Source organism: Coregonus lavaretus (assembly GCF_964263955.1).
Source record: "Coregonus lavaretus genome assembly, chromosome: 30".
NCBI lineage: Eukaryota > Metazoa > Chordata > Actinopteri > Salmoniformes > Salmonidae > Coregonus > Coregonus lavaretus.
In genome coordinates, this window is record NC_140017.1 from 20,730,181 (window position 1) to 20,748,089 (window position 17,909).

General features: G+C 45.2%; 1 protein-coding gene across 1 annotated transcript in view; it reads left to right on the forward strand.

Moving 5' to 3' along the window:
• Positions 1 to 17,909, forward strand: part of LOC311105624 (FRAS1-related extracellular matrix protein 2-like) — a gene marked incomplete at both ends in the record, with an annotated part of 93,805 nt that overhangs the window by 34,009 nt on the left and 41,887 nt on the right. The window contains 2 exons of the mRNA XM_084147826.1: positions 12,003 to 12,149; positions 15,752 to 15,982. Of these exons, the coding sequence (XP_084003952.1) occupies positions 12,003 to 12,149; positions 15,752 to 15,982 (378 nt within the window). The remainder of the gene's footprint in view (positions 1 to 12,002; positions 12,150 to 15,751; positions 15,983 to 17,909) is intronic.

A 17,909-nucleotide genomic window follows, 5' to 3' on the forward strand; every position in this document is an offset into this window, starting at 1 on the left:
TTCTGGTTTCTCATGCATAATTATATGAAATCAGCATATTTGACTTATTTTTATATCCTTTTCTCACCTAATTCAATGCTGGAAAATTACTAGAGAGCAGTCTCACAGGGCTATCTTTCCAAACCTTGTCACATTGACTGAACTGAGCGAAGCCTGGGCTAACTAGAGAGTGGAGTATTTACTCAACCCATTGTGTAGGAGAGTTTATCCAGTGTGTGGGAAATGGCGTCATCAGTGAGGTAACTGGAGCATGGAGCAGCAGACTCCTAGCACTAGACCTGGGTTAAAATACTATTTGAAATCAATTCAAATAATGTACTGTATCTGTGCTTGATTGATAGAAAAGTCTGAAAAATTTAAATCTCGCCCATCTGAAACTCCAGGCAGGCTAGAGCAAACTGCAGGGGGTCCGTGAAAATATTGAAAGGGGAAAAAAATTGACAAAATGATTTTTATTTCAATATTTTTTATGAATATCGCTAGCAACAACAGAATAAACCAATTTAGAATGACATACCTACAGTAGAAATTAGATGTCAGCTTTTTTTCTTACCTCCTAATATTGAGGAAATTACACTCATTGGAGCCAATTCCATTCACGCACCCACGAATAGGCTACCAGTGAGGCAAGTGCCGTTGGCTGCTGGTAAGTTTTCTTGACTTGGACATACATTTTTGCCAACACATGGCTAACCTTTGTTTAACCAGCTAAACACCTGCTCTTAGCGAACATTTGTTTGGAGTTACCTTTCTAGCTAATAGGCTATCTTAGAGTTTACATTTCCTCTTGCAATTATAATGTGGGGAGGCCAATATAATGAAAAACAATCTACCAAATCTATTTGATAATGTTGATTACTTTTTCATTCACCTGATGATAAGACAAAAAGTTTGCCAACATATGATGGGGGTCACTGGGTGACTGGTTTTCCTGGGAGGGGGTCCCTGGGCAAGAAAAGGTTGAAGAACCATGCCTTAGATGGTTCTCATTCCCTTCCTCTCTCCCTCCATCTATTCTCCATGCCCCTCCCTCTCTCTTCTCTCTCTCTAACCTCTATCTCTCCCTCTCCCAGCTCCTTTGTTCAAAGCCACCTACGGCCTTTTCGGCCTTCCGAAAAATGTCCCCTCAGAGTTACCACTATCCCAAAGACCAGAGTGTCCATCTTGAATGAACAAATTGTCAAATTAGGCCAGATACAAATCCAGATGTCTGTCTGATTTATGGCTGTCCTACTCCCTGAAAGCCTGTGAGCCCAAGGGTTAAAGAGTTAAAGCTAGTGGCTAAGGGTTAACGTCCTTTAGTCCTGCCTGTGGACAAGGGTTAAGGATATGTAGCCTTGCTTCACAATTGTCTAATAAACATCCATCTGTTATAATAGCTCTTTAATCTGATCTGATTCAATGATACATGTGACTCCCACCTCCCCTCTAATTCAGCCCCTATCCTCCTCCTCCCCCTCCTCCTCCTCTTACATTACTGCTTATATAGAGTTTTGTCTGATTAGGCTGCATCTCTCTCTTTCTGCATCTCTCTCTCTCTCTCTTTCTCTCTCTCTCTCTCTCTCTCTCTCTCTCTCTCTCTCTCTCTCTCTCTCTCTCTCTCTCTCTCTCTCTCTCTCTCTCTCTCTCTCTCTCTCGCTCTCTAACTCTCTCTCCTTCAGCACTAGAATCCTCTGTACTTCCTCTGTAATGGGAGTTTTATACAGTGTAGCATGGTAATAAATAACATAGAGAGATGCATGTCCGGTCCTCAGAGCTTGGCTTTTGGCCCATTGTTGTTGTGAGAAACAGGATGCGTCCCAAATGGCACCCTATTCCCTTTATATAGTGCAGTACTTTTGACCAGGACCCATTACTCACTCTAGGTAAGCATTTTAGTGCAAACAGTAGTGTAGTGTATTTTTAAACTCATTGTCACAGACAGCCAGGGTTATTCTGCTGCCTACTCAGTGTAGAGCAGCTCATTGGGTCGAGGGTTGTCTGCTGCACCTGCCTGCCTGCCTTGCTAGGTGAGAGAGGGTGACTGAGTGGAGGAGGACCTGAGAGAGACAGATAGACAGACAGAGAAAGATGGAGACAGACAGACAGACAGACAGACAGACAGACAGACAGACAGACAGACAGACAGACAGACAGACAGACAGACAGACAGACAGACAGACAGACAGACAGACAGACAGACAGACAGACAGACAGACAGACAGACAGACAGACAGACAGACAGACAGAGAGAAAAGGACCCCGTCAGGCATCCAGGCCCCCAGGGTGACCAAATAAGGACCGTCTGCTGTGTGAGTTGAGACAAGAGACAAGGGCACTGAGAGAGAGAGAGAGATTCAGCAAAGAATGGCGCCGGAGGAGATGGCTGCCGTTTTACGGGCTCCTAACCAATTGTGCTATTGTGTGTGTTTTTGCACGTTATTTGTAACTTATTTTGTACATAATGTTTCTGCCACCGTCTCTTATGACCGAAAAGAGCCTCTGGATGTCAGGACAGCGATTACTCACCTCGTACTGGACGATTTTCTTCAGACACCCGACAAGGCCCAAATCCCGTCATTCGCATGAGAAAGAGATGGCGATATCGAGGACGTAGGTCGGGTTGCCTTGTAAGGATCCGACGGCGAATGGGTAATCTGCCTCTACCATCAGTCCTATTAGCCAACGTACAATCATTGGATAACAAAATAGACTAACTACGATCACGGATATCCTACCAACGGGACATTAAAAACTGTAATATCCTATGTTTCACCGAGTCGTGGCTGAATGACGACATGGATAACATAGAGCTGGCGGGATATATGCTGCATCAGCAAGATCCAGGCTCTGTCGCAGCCGGCCGCGACCGGGAGACCCATGGGGCGGTGCACAATTGGCCCAGCGTCGTCTAGGGTAGGGGAGGGAATGGCCGGCAGGGATGTAGCTCAGTTGATAGAGCATGGCGTTTGCAACGCCAGGGTTGTGGGTTCGATTCCCACGGGGGGCCAGTATAAAAAAAAAAATGTAATAACTAACTGTAAGTCGCTCTGGATAAGAGCGTCTACTAAATGACTAAAATGTAAATAAAATAGCTGCCTCCGGTAAGACAAGGGGTGGCGGTCTGGGTATATTTGTAAACAACAGCTGGTGCACAAAATCTAATATTAAGGAAGTCTCAAGGTTTTGCTCGCCTGAGATAGTGTATCTCATGATAAGCTGTAGACCACACTATTTACAAAGAGAGTTTTCATCTATATTTTTCGTAGCTGTCTATTTACCACCACAAACCGATGCTGGCACTAAGACCGCACTCAATGAGCTGTATAAGGCCATAAGCAAACAGGAAAAGTCTCATCCAGAGGCGGCGCTCCTAGTGGCTGCGGACATTAATGCTTAAAACGTAATAATAATAATAATTATTATTTATTATTATTTATTATTATTATTATTATTTAAAACTTAAATCTGTTTTACCTAATTTCTACCAACATGTTAAATGTGCAACCAGAGGGAAAAAAAACTCTAGAACACCTTTACTCCACACACAAAGACGCATACAAAGCTCTCCCTCGCCCTCCATTTGGCAAATCTGACCATAACTCTATCCTTCTGATTCCTGCTTACAAGCAAAAACTAAAGCAGGAAGCACCAGTGACTCTGTCAATAAAGAAGTGGTCAGATGACGCAGATGCTAAGCTACAGGAGTGTTTTGCTTGCACAGACTGGAATATGTCACTGGCTTCATCAATAAGTGCATCGATGACGTCGTCCCCACAGTGACCGTACGTACATACCCCAACCAGAAGCCATGGATTACAGGCAACATCTGCGCTGAGCTAAAGGGTAGAGCTGCCGCTTTCAAAGAGCAGGACTCTAACCCGGACGCTTATAAGAAATCCCGCTATGCCCACCGACGAACCATCAAACAGGCAAAGCGTCAATACAGGACTAAGATTGAATCTTACTACACCGGCTCCGACACGCGTTGGATGTGGCAGGGCTTGCAAACTATTACAGAATACAAAGGGAAGCACAGCCGCGAGCTGCCCAGTGACACAAGCCTACCAGACAAGCTAATTACTTCTATACTCGCTTCGAGGCAAGCAACACTGAAGCATGCATGAGAGCATCAGCTGTTCTGGACGACTGTGTGATCACACTCTCCGTAGCTGATGTGAGTAAGACCTTTAAACAAGTCAACATTCACAAGGCTGCAGGGCCAGACGGATTACCAGGACGTGTACTCCGAGCATGCGCTGACCAACTTGCAATTGTCTTCACTGACATTTTCAACCTGTCCCTGACTGAGTCTGTAATACCAACATGTTTCAAGCAGACCACCATAGTCTAGTGCCCAAGAACACTAAGGTAACCTGCCTAAATGACTACCGACCCGTAGCACTCACAGCCATGAAGTGCTTTGAAAGGCTGGTCATGGCTCACATCAACACCATTATCCCAGAAACCCTAGACCCACTCCAATTTGCATACTGCATACTACAACAGATGCACAGATGATGCAATCTCTATTGCACTCCACACTGCCCTTTCCCATCTGGACAAAAGGAACACCTACGTGAGAATGCTATTCATTGACTACAGCTCAGCGTTCAATACCATAGTGCCCTCAAAGCTCATCACTAAGCTAAGGACCATGGGACTAAACATCTCCCTCTGCAACTGGATCCTGGACTTCCTGACGGGCCGCCCCCAGGTGGTAAGGGTAGGTAACAGCACATCTGCCACGCTGATCCTCAACACAGGGGCCCCTCAGGGGTGCGTGCTCAGTCCCCTCCTGTACTCCATGTTCACCCATGACTGCATGGCCAGGCACGATTCCAACACCATCATTAAGTTTGCCGACGACACAACAGTAGTAGGCCTGATCACCGACAACGATGAGACAGCCTATAGGGAGGAGGTCAGAGACCTGGCTGTGTGGTGCCAGGATAACAACCTGTCCCTCAACGTGATCAAGACAAAGGAGATGATTGTGGACTACAGGAAAAAGAGGACCGAGCACACCCTCATTTTCATCAACGGGGCTGTAATGGAGCAGGTTGAGAGCTTCAAGTTCCTTGGTGTCCACATCACCAACAATCTTTCATGGTCCAAACACACCAAGACAGTCGTGAAGAGGGAACGACAAAGCCTATTCCCTCTCAGGAGACTGAAAAGATTTGGCATGTGTCCTCAGATCCTCAAAAAGTTATACAGCTGCACCATCGAGAGCATCCTGACTGGTTGCATCACCACCTGATATGGCAACTGCTTGGCCTCCGACCGCAAGACACTACAGAGGGTCGTGCATACGGCCCAGTACATCACTGGGGCCAAGCTTCCTGCCATCCAGGACCTCTATACCAGGCGCTGTCAGAGGAAGGCCCTAAAAATTGTCAAAGACTCCAGCTACCCTAGTCATAGACTGTTCTCTCTGCTACCGTACGGCAAGCGGTACCGGAGCACCAAGTCTAGGTCCAAAAGGCTTCTTAACAGCTTCTACCCCCAAGCCATAAGACTGCTGAACAGCTAATCAAATGGCTACTTGGACTATTTGCATTGTTCCTCCCCCCACCCCCTCTTTTATGCTGCTGCTACTCTCTGTTTATTATCTATGCATAGTCACTTTAATAACCCTACCTACATGTACAGTGAGGGGGAAAAAATATTTGATCCCCTGCTGATTTTGTACATTTGCCCACTGACAAAGAAATGATCAGTCTATAATTTTAATGGTAGGTTTATTTGAACAGTGAGAGACAGAAGAACAACATCAAAAATCCATAAAAACGCATGTCAAAAATTTTATAAATTGATTTGCATTTTAATGAGGGAAATAAGTATTTGACCCCCTCTCAATCAGAAAGATTTCTGGCTCCCAGGTGTCTTTTATACAGGTAACGAGCTGAGATTAGGAGCACAATCTTAAAGGGAGTGCTCCTAATCTCAGTTTGTTACCTGTATAAAAGACACCTGTCCACAGAAGCAATCAATCAATCAGATTCCAAACTCTCCACCATGGCCAAGACCAAAGAGCTCTCCAAGGATGTCAGGGACAAGATTGTAGACCTACACAAGGCTGGAATGGGCTACAAGACCATCGCCAAGCAGCTTGGTGAGAAGGTGACGACAGTTGGTGCGATTATTCGCAAATGGAAGAAACACAAAATAACTGTCAATCTCCCTCGGCCTGGGGCTCCATGCAAGATCTCACCTCGTGGAGTTGCAATGATCATGAGAACGGTGAGGAATCAGCCCAGAACTACACGGGAGGATCTTGTCAATGATCTCAAGGCAGCTGGGACCATAGTCACCAAGAAAACAATTGGTAACACACTACGCCGTGAAGGACTGAAATCCTGCAGCGCCCGCAAGGTCCCCCTGCTCAAGAAAGCACATATAAAGGCCCGTCTGAAGTTTGCCAATGAACATCTGAATGATTCAGAGGAGAACTGGGAGAAAGTGTTGTGGTCAGATGAGACCAAAATCGAGCTCTTTGGCATCAACTCAACTCGCCGTGTTTGGAGGAGGAGGAATGCTGCCTATGACCCCAAGAACACCATCCCCACCGTCAAACATGGAGGTAGAAACATTATGCTTTGGGGGTGTTTTTCTGCTAAGGGGACAGGACAACTTCACTGCATCAAAGGGACGATGGGGATGCCATGTACCATCAAATCTTGGGTGAGAACCTCCTTCCCTCAGCCAGGGCATTGAAAATGGGTCATGGATGGGTATTCCAGCATGACAATGACACAAAACACACGGCCAAGGCAACAAAGGAGTGGCTCAAGAAGAAGCACATTAAGGTCCTGGAGTGGCCTAGCCAGTCTCCAGACCTTAATCCCATAGAAAATATGTGGAGGGAGGTGAAGGTTCGAGTTGCCAAACGTCAGCCTCGAAATCTTAATGACTTGGAGAAGATCTGAAAAGAGGAGTGGGACAAAATCCCTCCTGAGATGTGTGCAAACCTGGTGGCCAACTACAAGAAACGTCTGACCACTGTGATTGCCAACAAGGGTTTTGCCACCAAGTACTAAGTCATGTTTTGCAGAGGGGTCAAATACTTATCTCCCTCACTAAAATGCAAATCAATGTATAACATTTTTGACATGCGTTTTTCTGGATTTTTTTGTTGTTATTCTTTCTCTCACTGTTCAAATAAACATACCATTACAATTATAGACTGATCATGTCTTTGTCAGTGGGCAAACGTACAAAATCAGCAGGGGATCAAATACTTTTTTCCCTCACTGTACATATTACCTCAATTACCTTGACTAACCTGTGCCCCCGCACATTGACTCTGCACCGGTACACCCTGTATATAGCCTCGCTACTGTTATTTTACTGCTGGTCTTTATTTATTATAATTATATTTTATTTTTTGGGGGGGTAGATCAGCTTTAATATGCAGTTACATTGATGCAGATTGTAACTTCCATCAATGTAATTGCCTGCATCACTTCCAATCCCCCATGTTTTCTTTTCTCGCAAATATATATATATATATATATACATATATTCATATGTACATGTATACACACATACACACGTCTTTACTTAACACTTATTTTTCTTAAAACTGCGTTGTTGGTTAAGGGCTTGTAAGTAAGCATTTCACTGTAAGGTCTACACCGGTTGTATTGGGCGCATGTGACAAATACAATTTGATTTGATTTGATTGTGTAGGGGACCACTCAGCTCAGCCACCTACATTCATTAGCCTCCCTCACAGAGTTCTCCTGTCTATCACAACACAGCCCAGTACAGTTACTTTTAACAGTACAATACCATGATGAAAGCTTCACGCTGACACACATTGGTATCAACAATAAAGCTAGATTGACATGGGAGAATAGGTGAATTAACATATTTAATCTAATTTATTTTTCCATTAACATGACTGTCCCTCTATAATGAGCACTGTGTGACTCCATTTACATAGATCAAGAGTCTAATCTAAAGTAACTCTGGGACTGGCAACAGAGGACATTAGCTAGGTTAGGTTTTTAGTCTGGTGTATACTTTCGAAAAAAGTGACTAGTGACTCCTTGTCCTTTGGCTGGGAATGAGAGGAATATGGGAAACCAATTTAGACAGCTAACCTCTAGCTCAGCAGATTGGCCCTGGGTGGCAGTTAAAGATTAACTGAGATGTTTTTCTAGGGCCTCTTTGAAGTGTTCTTACTTCAACTCCTGCTTATCTTAATTACTGAAAAATAACCTTATGGAGGGAAATGGACCTCTGGCTCCTTGCACCAACACACCTCTATGCACCAACACACTTCAGCTGCCTAACACAAGCACCAGTGGTGTGGTTATTCTGGCTTCCCAAACCTGATGATGACTGGCTCATATGATAAATAATTTATTTACTGATATTCCTGAATTATGAATGTAAAAAGTTTCTTACATTCTGAAGGTATTGCACAGCTTTGGATTTTGCCCTCTCCATGTTGGCTACTATTCCTGCCCACAAGAAGGTGATCTTTAAAGTGCTTAATGTAGAAGTAAAGTGGAGGAAGGTACCTTTGAAGTGTAGCTTGATGAGAATGTTTATGTCTCCAGCGTAATGTAAATGATTAGACATCATGCCACCATGTAATGTTCACAATGAGACATATGACCGGGGCACAGGCAGACTGGTGCAGTATTATACCTATACATGGTCTCAGGACGTCCCTGTGGGTAACTGACACTAAAGACAAACTGTGCATTCCAAATGGCACCCCTACTCTCTTTTTCAAAAGTAGAACACTATATAGGGAATAGGGTGCTATTTGGGATGCCTTTGCTGTTACTATTCATCTCCTCTCACCTCAGATGTGTATCAGGCTAACATTAACAACATTGTGTAAACGTAGCGACGATGCCAAGCTTTCCAAAACAAGATCCCAACTTTAATCCAGCATACCCAGAAAGTTAGGAAGATCCGTCTTCTCTTAACAACATTTTAGTCGGTCTGAAGTCCCTTACAACAGCTGTGAGTGCTTATTAGCGTAGTTGTATAACTTTACAGGTTGTTGAATGAGTTCTGGAAGGAAACGAGGACCTTGTGGCAGTTTTCTATAAAGAGATTATGTCTGTGGTGGGAGAGGGCCAGGTGATTTAGACCAGTAGCCTTCACGACTCAGAGATCACACACACTGTGCTTACCTGTGGCATGGGTCTAGCTGCTCCCTCTAAGCCCTAGTACAAGGTACGGAGGTCTAAACACACACACACACCCCTCTGTTCCAGCAGAGTAATCCAGAACATACACAGGGGAAAAAGCTATTTTCACTCCTGCAGGAGTTATTAAAGTAGAGAGTTATTAGACCCAACTCTACTCCCAGTATGCCCTTAACCCCTGAGAATGGACAGGCTTGGGAAACATGGGGCCAGTGGCATGGATGTAGTAGCTTGGTTTACATTAATATAGTACTGAACCATCAGCAGCTAGAGATCACTGGGTTGTAGTTCTAGGATACCTCTTCTCTTTCATCTAGAACCGTGTTGACGGAACCCATTACCGTGGAAACAATCAGACTTTGAAGATGAGCCAGAAAACTGTCAGCCCTTCAGTTAGTTCAGCCGTATCCTCATCATCTCCACTTTATTTAGCTCTACCTTCGTCATCTTCACTTTATTCTCCATCATCTTCTATGTTAGTTCAGCCGTATCATTGTCATTTTAACGTTAATCTATTAGACCACATGAAACAGCAATGAACAGGTGCAGTATAGGCCACGGTTCCACACACTCACTATGCTACATGCCCTTCTATACACACACACACACACACACTCACACACACACACACAATAAAACAGTAACACCCTTGTGAATGTGTAGGTCTCACCCTCTCTTGAAAGGGAAAAGGCTACATAGCAGAGCGGTCGACTGGACATGACAGATTTACTGACCATGACAACTGGGGAGGGGGAAGGGCAGAATGAAGGAGAGGAGAGAGAGAGAGGGGTGGGGGGGTGGGGGGGGGGTTAGGGTCTCAGTAGTGGTGCCAACCCCTAACAGACTCAGCCGTCTGTAAACCCAGAACAATACCCAGAACAGTTTGTGTCCCAAATGGCACCCTATTCCCTAAATAGTGCACTACTTTTGACCAGGGGCCCATAGGGCTCTGGTCAAATGTAGTGCAATATATCGGGCAGTGGTATTCAAATTCTACCCTATGAGGTCTGAACTACTGCTGGTTTTCTGCTCTACCTGATAATTCATTGCACCCACCTGGTGTCCCTAATTCAGTCCCTGATTAGAGGAGAACAATGGGAAAAAAAGCAGTGGAACTGGCTTCGAAGTCCATATTAGAATTTGAGGGAGTGGTTTCTCTTGCATTCTTTCATTCCTCCCACCTCACATCTGCCAGCTGTCCAGCTGTACTGTAGAAACACCTGGGTCTGTCTCCCTCTACCTTCATCCCTCCATTCTCTTTTCTCTCTTCATCCTTTCTCTCCCTCCTCTCCCTTCATTCCTCCATCTCCCTCCTCTCCCTTCATTCCTCCCTCCCTCCTCTCCCATCATCTCTTCATCTCCCTCCTCTCCCTTCATTCCTCCATCTCCCTCCTCTCCCTTCATTCCTCCCTCCCTCCTCTCCCATCATCTCTTCATCTCCCTCCTCTCCCTTCATTCCTCCATCTCCCTCCTCTCCCTTCATTCCTCCCTCCCTCCTCTCCCTTCATTCCTCCATCTCCCTCCTCTCTCTTCATTCCTCCATCTCCCTCCTCTCCCTTCATTCCTCCCTCCCTCCTCTCCCTTCATTCCTCCATCTCCCTCCTCTCCCTTCATTCCTCCATCTCCCTCCTCTCCCTTCATTCCTCCCTCCCTCCTCTCCCTTCATGCCTCCCTCTCTCCTCTCCCTTCATTCCTCCATCTCCCTCCTCTCCCTGTATTCCTCCCTCCCTCCTCTCCCTTCATTCCTCCCTCCCTCCTCTCCCATCATCTCTTCATCTCCCTCATCTCCCTTCATTCCTCCATCTCCCTCCTCTCCATTTTCTCCCTCCATTCCCGTCATACCTCATTTCACACTGTTCTGTTTAGGCTAAGGGGCTTGGAGCCACTGTTATAACCCTGCTGTTAATAATAATAATGGCAATAGTATGTGTGTGTGTGTGTGTGTGTGCTTGCATGCGCGTGCGCGTGTGTATGTGTCTGCGTATGTGTAAGCGCCTACGTTTTATGATTTATCATTTTGAGTGTGTGTGTGTTTGATGTCTGTGTGTGGTGTCGCTCTCTCTGTGGTCAGTACGGTAGCAGTGCTGCCCTCCAGGAATACAGAGCTTTGAATTCCACTTCAAACGGGACTAATAAAACAACCCTGACACACACACATGCACACACACACACACACACACACACACACACACACACACACACACACACACACACACACACACACACACACACACACACACACACACACACACACACACAGAGACTAACCTTTATCTCTTAATTACAATGAAGCCAATTAAACCTTCTACTTTATACTTCCTCATCTGCACTGATACCTCCCACTGAATATACTGGCAGGCTGTTTGTTCTTGTGTGTGTGCACATGTGCATGCGCATGTGTTTGTGCTGATACTGATGCCTCCCACCGAATATAGGCAGGGAGTCTAGCTGTCCTACAGGTTCCCATAAAACGGCCATGAAATGATTCTAATGAAAAGATATTGAGATAGGAACATGTCCTGAAAACAAACAGCTTTTCCATTATAAATGTTTTGAAGTGCAGATAATGTGTTCAGAAACTCAACTTCTTCCGGTGTCTTTGCTGAATGAATTCCCTCTCATGTCGATCTCCGTTTTTTGCTGTTGTTGACAAACAACAACACAGAACGACACTAGCACTTGATGTAATGTAATTTGTGGATTCAAATAAAGTATTTAAAATGTGTGTGTGTGTTTCCTGTACTCACTGTACTGTAAGTCACTTGTCTGCAAAGTGGCACATAAGACACATTATTAAGTGATCCTCTCTGATGGTGCTGATAATCAGGTTTATGTGTGTGTGTTTAGGAGGCAACAAGCTGAAGAACCAGGTGTTCAGGCTGAACTGGGCCTGGGTCTCCCTGGAGAAGGAGTACTATGTGGTGGACGAGGAGGCCAAGTACCTGGAGGTGGTCCTCAAACGACGAGGATACCTGGGAGAGACATCCTTCATCAGTGAGTCAAACTACCTTCTTATTATACACATCCTTATACACATTGGTTGCATCCCAAATGGCACTCTCTTCCCATCAGTCAGGACATCCATAGACATCATAATGACATCATTGGCTCTATCCCTCCAGGGAAGCTCCACAGCTTTTCAGCCTTTCATGTTCATGTAGCGGATGGCTGAGTTAGCATGGCCCAGTGACATCACCTGCCCCTAGATCTAAGAGCCAACTGTCACTCCTCGTCCAATTCACACATTTTTGAAAGGAAAGGAATGTTAATGGGTGTCCTGACAAAAGTAGTGCACTCTATATGCCATTTGGGACATAGCCTTGGAGAACAAATAGAGGGGTGCAATTTGGGACGCACACCAAGAATAGCAGAGGGCCAATCTCTTGACAGAGCAGGGGAAGGACAGACAACTTCAGGATCATACAGGTCACGACCTTTCACCCCTGACCCTTCTCCTCAGGGCAGGATTTATCCTTTTAGCCGATCAGACAGGACGACCCTCCTGGGGACAGCAAGGGCTCATGGGAGCGGTTACGTGGAGTTGGTGGTCGTCAGAAAGATGCCCGCTGTCGCAGAGTTAGACGCCACTCTCTGTGAACATTCCTTACATTTTACTGTCCTGGACTGAATAGTGAATAAACACAGTGCAACAATAGATGGGACAGTAAACCTTAGTTTTATAACACAAAGTTTATACACAGGGTTTATGGCTGACTGGAACCCATACTACTGACACCACTGGTATTGTTTTCATCCGGAATCCCAATATGTTCGGGATGTCAATAAAGCTATGCTAGTTTGAATAGCTGAAGTTTGAGGTCAGATCACATGGGTCAGGTGTATTGAGTTGTCCCCAGCTGTGTCTCCCTGTGTCTTTGCTAGCTTTGAGGCTGTGGTGTGTTACGTTGTCCCTGTGTGCGTCCCAAATGGCCCGAAATATTCTCTATATACATTTACATTTTAGTCATTTAGCAGACGCTCTTATCCAGAGCGACTTATAGTTAGTGAGTGCATACATTTTTCATACTGGCCCCCCCGTGGGAAACGAACCCACAACCCTGGCGTTGCAAGCGCCATGCTCTACCAACTGAGCTACACGGGGCCATAAAGTGCACTACTTTGGACCAGGGCCAATTGTTGGCCACAGGGCTCTGGTCAAAAGCAGCCCTGTGTCTCTGCTAGCTAATGATCTCACTCTCCCTCAGTGGGGTATGCAGATAATATGAAGATAATATGCAGATGATATGCAAATAATATGACCATTAGACTATCTCAAGGGTCTGCCCTCTTCAAGAGACAATTAGAGTAAAGGAACTAAGGAAGTCTCTTTTTCTTGAAGAACACAAAGAAGAGGGTTATATCACCCTTCTAATGGGTTAACTGATTAGCATTTCTGATTACGAAGAGAAATAACTCAATTCCATACTGTGTAAACTTTTGAAACTGTTTTTAAAAGATATTAAAAGAGGTTTCTACGGTACTCCCCTAAATGTGATAGTATTTGAGAGTACATGGATATATTTCTCAGACGAACATCATTGCATCAGTGAAATGTTCTGTCTCTCCAGCAGTGTGCTTATACGAGGTTAGGCAGGACAGAACAGGAGAAATTTGGTGTGCATCCCAAATGGCACCCTATTCCCTACATAGTGCACTACTTTTAACCAGAGACCTATGGTAGGCCACTATATAGGGAATAGGGTGCCATTAGGAAAGCCTCCAGAAGCACACACAGCACACTGGCATTCCTTTCTGCTCCTCAATGTGTTTAATGAATCTCAAACCTCAAAGGATGGAGGGAGACGGAAAGAGAAAGCCAAACCTTTCAGATCAGTCTGACAGACCCGCTACCCATCTGCCTGGGTACTGATCTGATCTCAGGCCAGTGCTTCACACAGAAGGAGACAGAGGATATCTGCTCCATCCCAGCCCTGATCACAAGACCTAGGATGCGTCTGAAAAAGCACCCTATTCCCTATATGGCGCAATACTTATTTATTGGACGTTGTGAGGCATTCGGTAGTGTCGCGTGCGTCACGGGAGGTGCTAGTCTAGCAGCTATGTAGAGCTAGCCTGCTGCTATATAGGCTAAAGCTAAAATGTCATAGCATTTGAACCCAGGCCTGCTGCTAGGCCTAGAGCTGCTGCTGGGATCAGGGCGCTGTAGTCCTCCTTCTGTTGTGAGAGAGACAGAGCCTCCGTCCCAAATAGTGTCATATTCCCTATATAGTGCACTACTTTTGACAAGAACCCATATAGGGCTCTGGTAAAAAGTAGTGAACTATGTAGGGGATAGGGGGTCTCATTTGGGATTCAGACAGAGTTAGGGAGCCAACTGTGCTCCTTCCTTCCCGCTTCTCGACCTGCTCTTTGAAGACAGGTGATATATATCCCGGCTCTGCTGAGCTCATCCATGTTATCTATGAACACATGTCAGCAAGAACTGTAGGAGCCCCATGAACACGTACAGGGCCCTTTTCCCTTCTCGATGCTGGCATATCAAAGCTCACTTTCCCATTCATTTCTTCAAAGAATTAAATGGTAATTTTGGTCCAAAACCCCAACTCATACATTTCTGCCTCCATCTGTGCACCATTGAAGCTCTTTAGTGTTGTCTTCTCTCTTCCTCACTTCAATCTCTCTCTCTCTCTCTCTCTCTCTCTCTCTCTCTCTCTCTCTCTCGTTATCTCTCTCGCTCTGTTCCGAGGAAGTGTGGAAAGTATCTGCTTCTTCATTTATTTGTTTGTTTGTTATTATTACTATTATTTATTTCTTTATATTTTTGTTGGTCTATCTCAGAGCGAGCCAGCCATGGGGTCTGCTCGGCTGCTATCATTTATTTACTGGGGACCTCCTGCTGGGAGCTAGCGCAGGGAGTGTGTGTGTGTCACGCTTCATCGTGGTTGTGTAGCTAGCTGAACAGCAGGAGTCCTGCCATCGTCACCAGCCATCAGTGACAGCAGGTCTGATCAAACAACACTGGCACAAACTACCACCAGCCAGCCGGGCAGGCTAGACTCAGTAGGCTGGGCAGTAACAACAATGTAAATCTACCAGTACTTCTACACTACCTGCAAAGACAACCTTGTTTTAAGTTGATTCTGCTTTACCCACAAGATAGTTTAATTATGTCAAGGTAATCTGTCTTGAAAGGAAGCAAAATTATCTCCCAATGTGGCATGGGAGGTAATTGACCTTGGTAAGATTGACAGATATTACAGTGTCCTCTGTGTTCAGTCAGACCACTAGGGGCCAGATAGAGAGACTCTGCTGTCAGGACATCCTGATTACCATCCTGATTACCATCCCCTCCTCCAAGTAATTATGTGATTACCATACTCCCTCCTCCTGGTCCACGTCAGGGCCATCTGCTAGCTGACACATCACAACTTCATCTAACGCTGACTGCTTCTCTGACTCCATCCCTGACTGGGCTCTGTTCTCAGTTGTTGACTAGTTATTATATCTGGATGCTACCTTTTGACCTTATGTTGTTGAATGCCACATTATAAGAACATTTGTATTATTTACATGTAATCATTTCCTCTTCCTCCTCCTCCCCTCTCTCCTCTCCTCTCTCCTCCCTCCTTGTCCAGGCATCGGCACCAGAGATGGTACGGCAGAGAAGGATAAGGACTTCCGTGGTAAAGCCCAGAAGCAGGTCCAGTTTAACCCAGGTCAGACCACGGCTACATGGAGGGTGAGGATCCTGCAGGATGGCGTGTACGAGCAGTCTGAGACCTTCCAGATTGTTCTGTCAGAACCTGTCATGGCTGCCCTGGAGTTCCCTGACACAGCCACTGTGGAGATCCTCGACCCAGCTGATGGTATGTACTACAGTTCCATGATCCAGAGTAGCTTGTTTTAACAGTCTAAACAGTGTAGGGTTCAAATGACTAATGTTTAATAAGTCATTACTACAGGTAGATTATTCATCAGTCTTAACAGAGATGATTGGTCTGAGGTTATCTCTATGGGAGAGGCCGGGTTTTATAGTAGGTGGGTGAGAACATCCAGGTCAGTGGATAACAAGACATGGACCTTCCTCAGCTTCATTAGTGTGTCCCATGTTAGTGAAGCTGCTCTGTTTTAGTGAAGCTGCTCTCTGTTAGTGAAGCTGCTCTCTGCCTCTTATCAATCCCTGGCCTGGCCCCAGAGCCTGCACTTAGCAACAGAGCATAGTCCATCTTAACCATAGCATGAAATCATGATGAGACTGAGAGTAAAGTTTTAGACCTGGGTTTAGCCTGCCTGCCTGAGTAAATGGAGACAGGAGACTATCATATTGGTCACATCATGGAAACCAACATGGGTGTTATACTTGAATTAAGGTTGCAAAATTCCCAAATTCCCTGAATTACTCCTGATTCCAGGCATCTTCCAACCGGGATTCTGGAAAACTTGGGAATTTTGGGACGGTTACCGGAGTATTCCAACCCCAGGTTAGATATAGTGATCAGTAGCACTGCAACAGTAATCCATATGGGAAGTTGTTTTCTCCAGAAAGGTAAATAAACAAGTTAAATTGGGTATGGAGAATCCCATGGTTATGGTCGGGGCCAGGGTATGGATGGACAACACTAGACTGGAGCCTTCCCAGGGCTCTCATGTTGTTTATACAAGGCATGTGTCCCAAATGGCACCATATTCCCTATTTAGTGCACTACTTTTGACCAGAGCCCTAAGGGCCCTGATCAAAAGTAGTGCACTACATAGGGAATAGGATGCTATTAGGGACGTAGTTAAAGTATCTAAATACAGTTCAGACAAACAATGTTTTTAAAAACAGCAGCTAAGCCGTTAATTCCCCTGTGATACTGTAGTTGGAAGGCTGAGGGAGGGAAGCTCTTGCATAATGTACATATAAATGCCTCTCCTCTCCTTCCCCCTCTGGGGTCCCGCTGTGTGAGAGGAGGAATATTCTGTCAACAACTTACGTTGGTTAAAATGTATGGAGGATGGTACTGTTTGTCTCACAAAAAACTTTAGTCCCTTGAGGGAAATTAAGAAAACTTGCTATCAACATCAATATTAATATTTTAGCGTTAGACATTAACATATCATTCTGCTTCATGACCACAAACATGTTTATACATTAACATATGAAAATACTATTTTAGATTTCCATGATTTCCCAGCTTCTCAGAGTATGTCTGTGTCTCAAATGGCACCCTTTTCCCTTTGACCAGAACCCTATGGGAATAGGGTGCCATTTGGGACTTATCTTACAACTAACCCAGTTTCTAGCAGCTCCTTTAAATCTGAATCTCTTCAACTGTCAAAATAGTTCAAGTTTAGTCAGAGAGAGAGAGCAAGAGAGAGAGAGAGAGAGAGAGAGAGAGAGAGAGAGAGAGAGAGAGAGAGAGAGAGAGAGAGAGAGAGAGAGAGAGAGAGAGAGAGAGAGAGAGAGAGAGAGAGAGAGAGAGAGAGAGAGAGAGAGAGAGAGAGAGAGAGAGAAGAGAAACTATCCACATTAAGGCCTGTCAGCTTGGAACTTAGAGTATGTTCTGCCTTGGTAGGAGCTGGTATTAAGGGCTATAAGCCTGAAGGTTCTGCCAGCCTGAGTAGGAGATAGAACATCTACTTGTTTAGCCAAGACAGGGCTGGGCAGGGCAGGGAGCCATTGGTCCAGTGTCCTGGTCAGTCAGTAATTGGTCAGGTGGGACTGTTGGGGTTTTTGAGAGTTCAGGCCCTGTTGGCACACTGGTACCTTATTAGCACAGACGTCCAGATTCAGAATCAGAGTAAAGAATA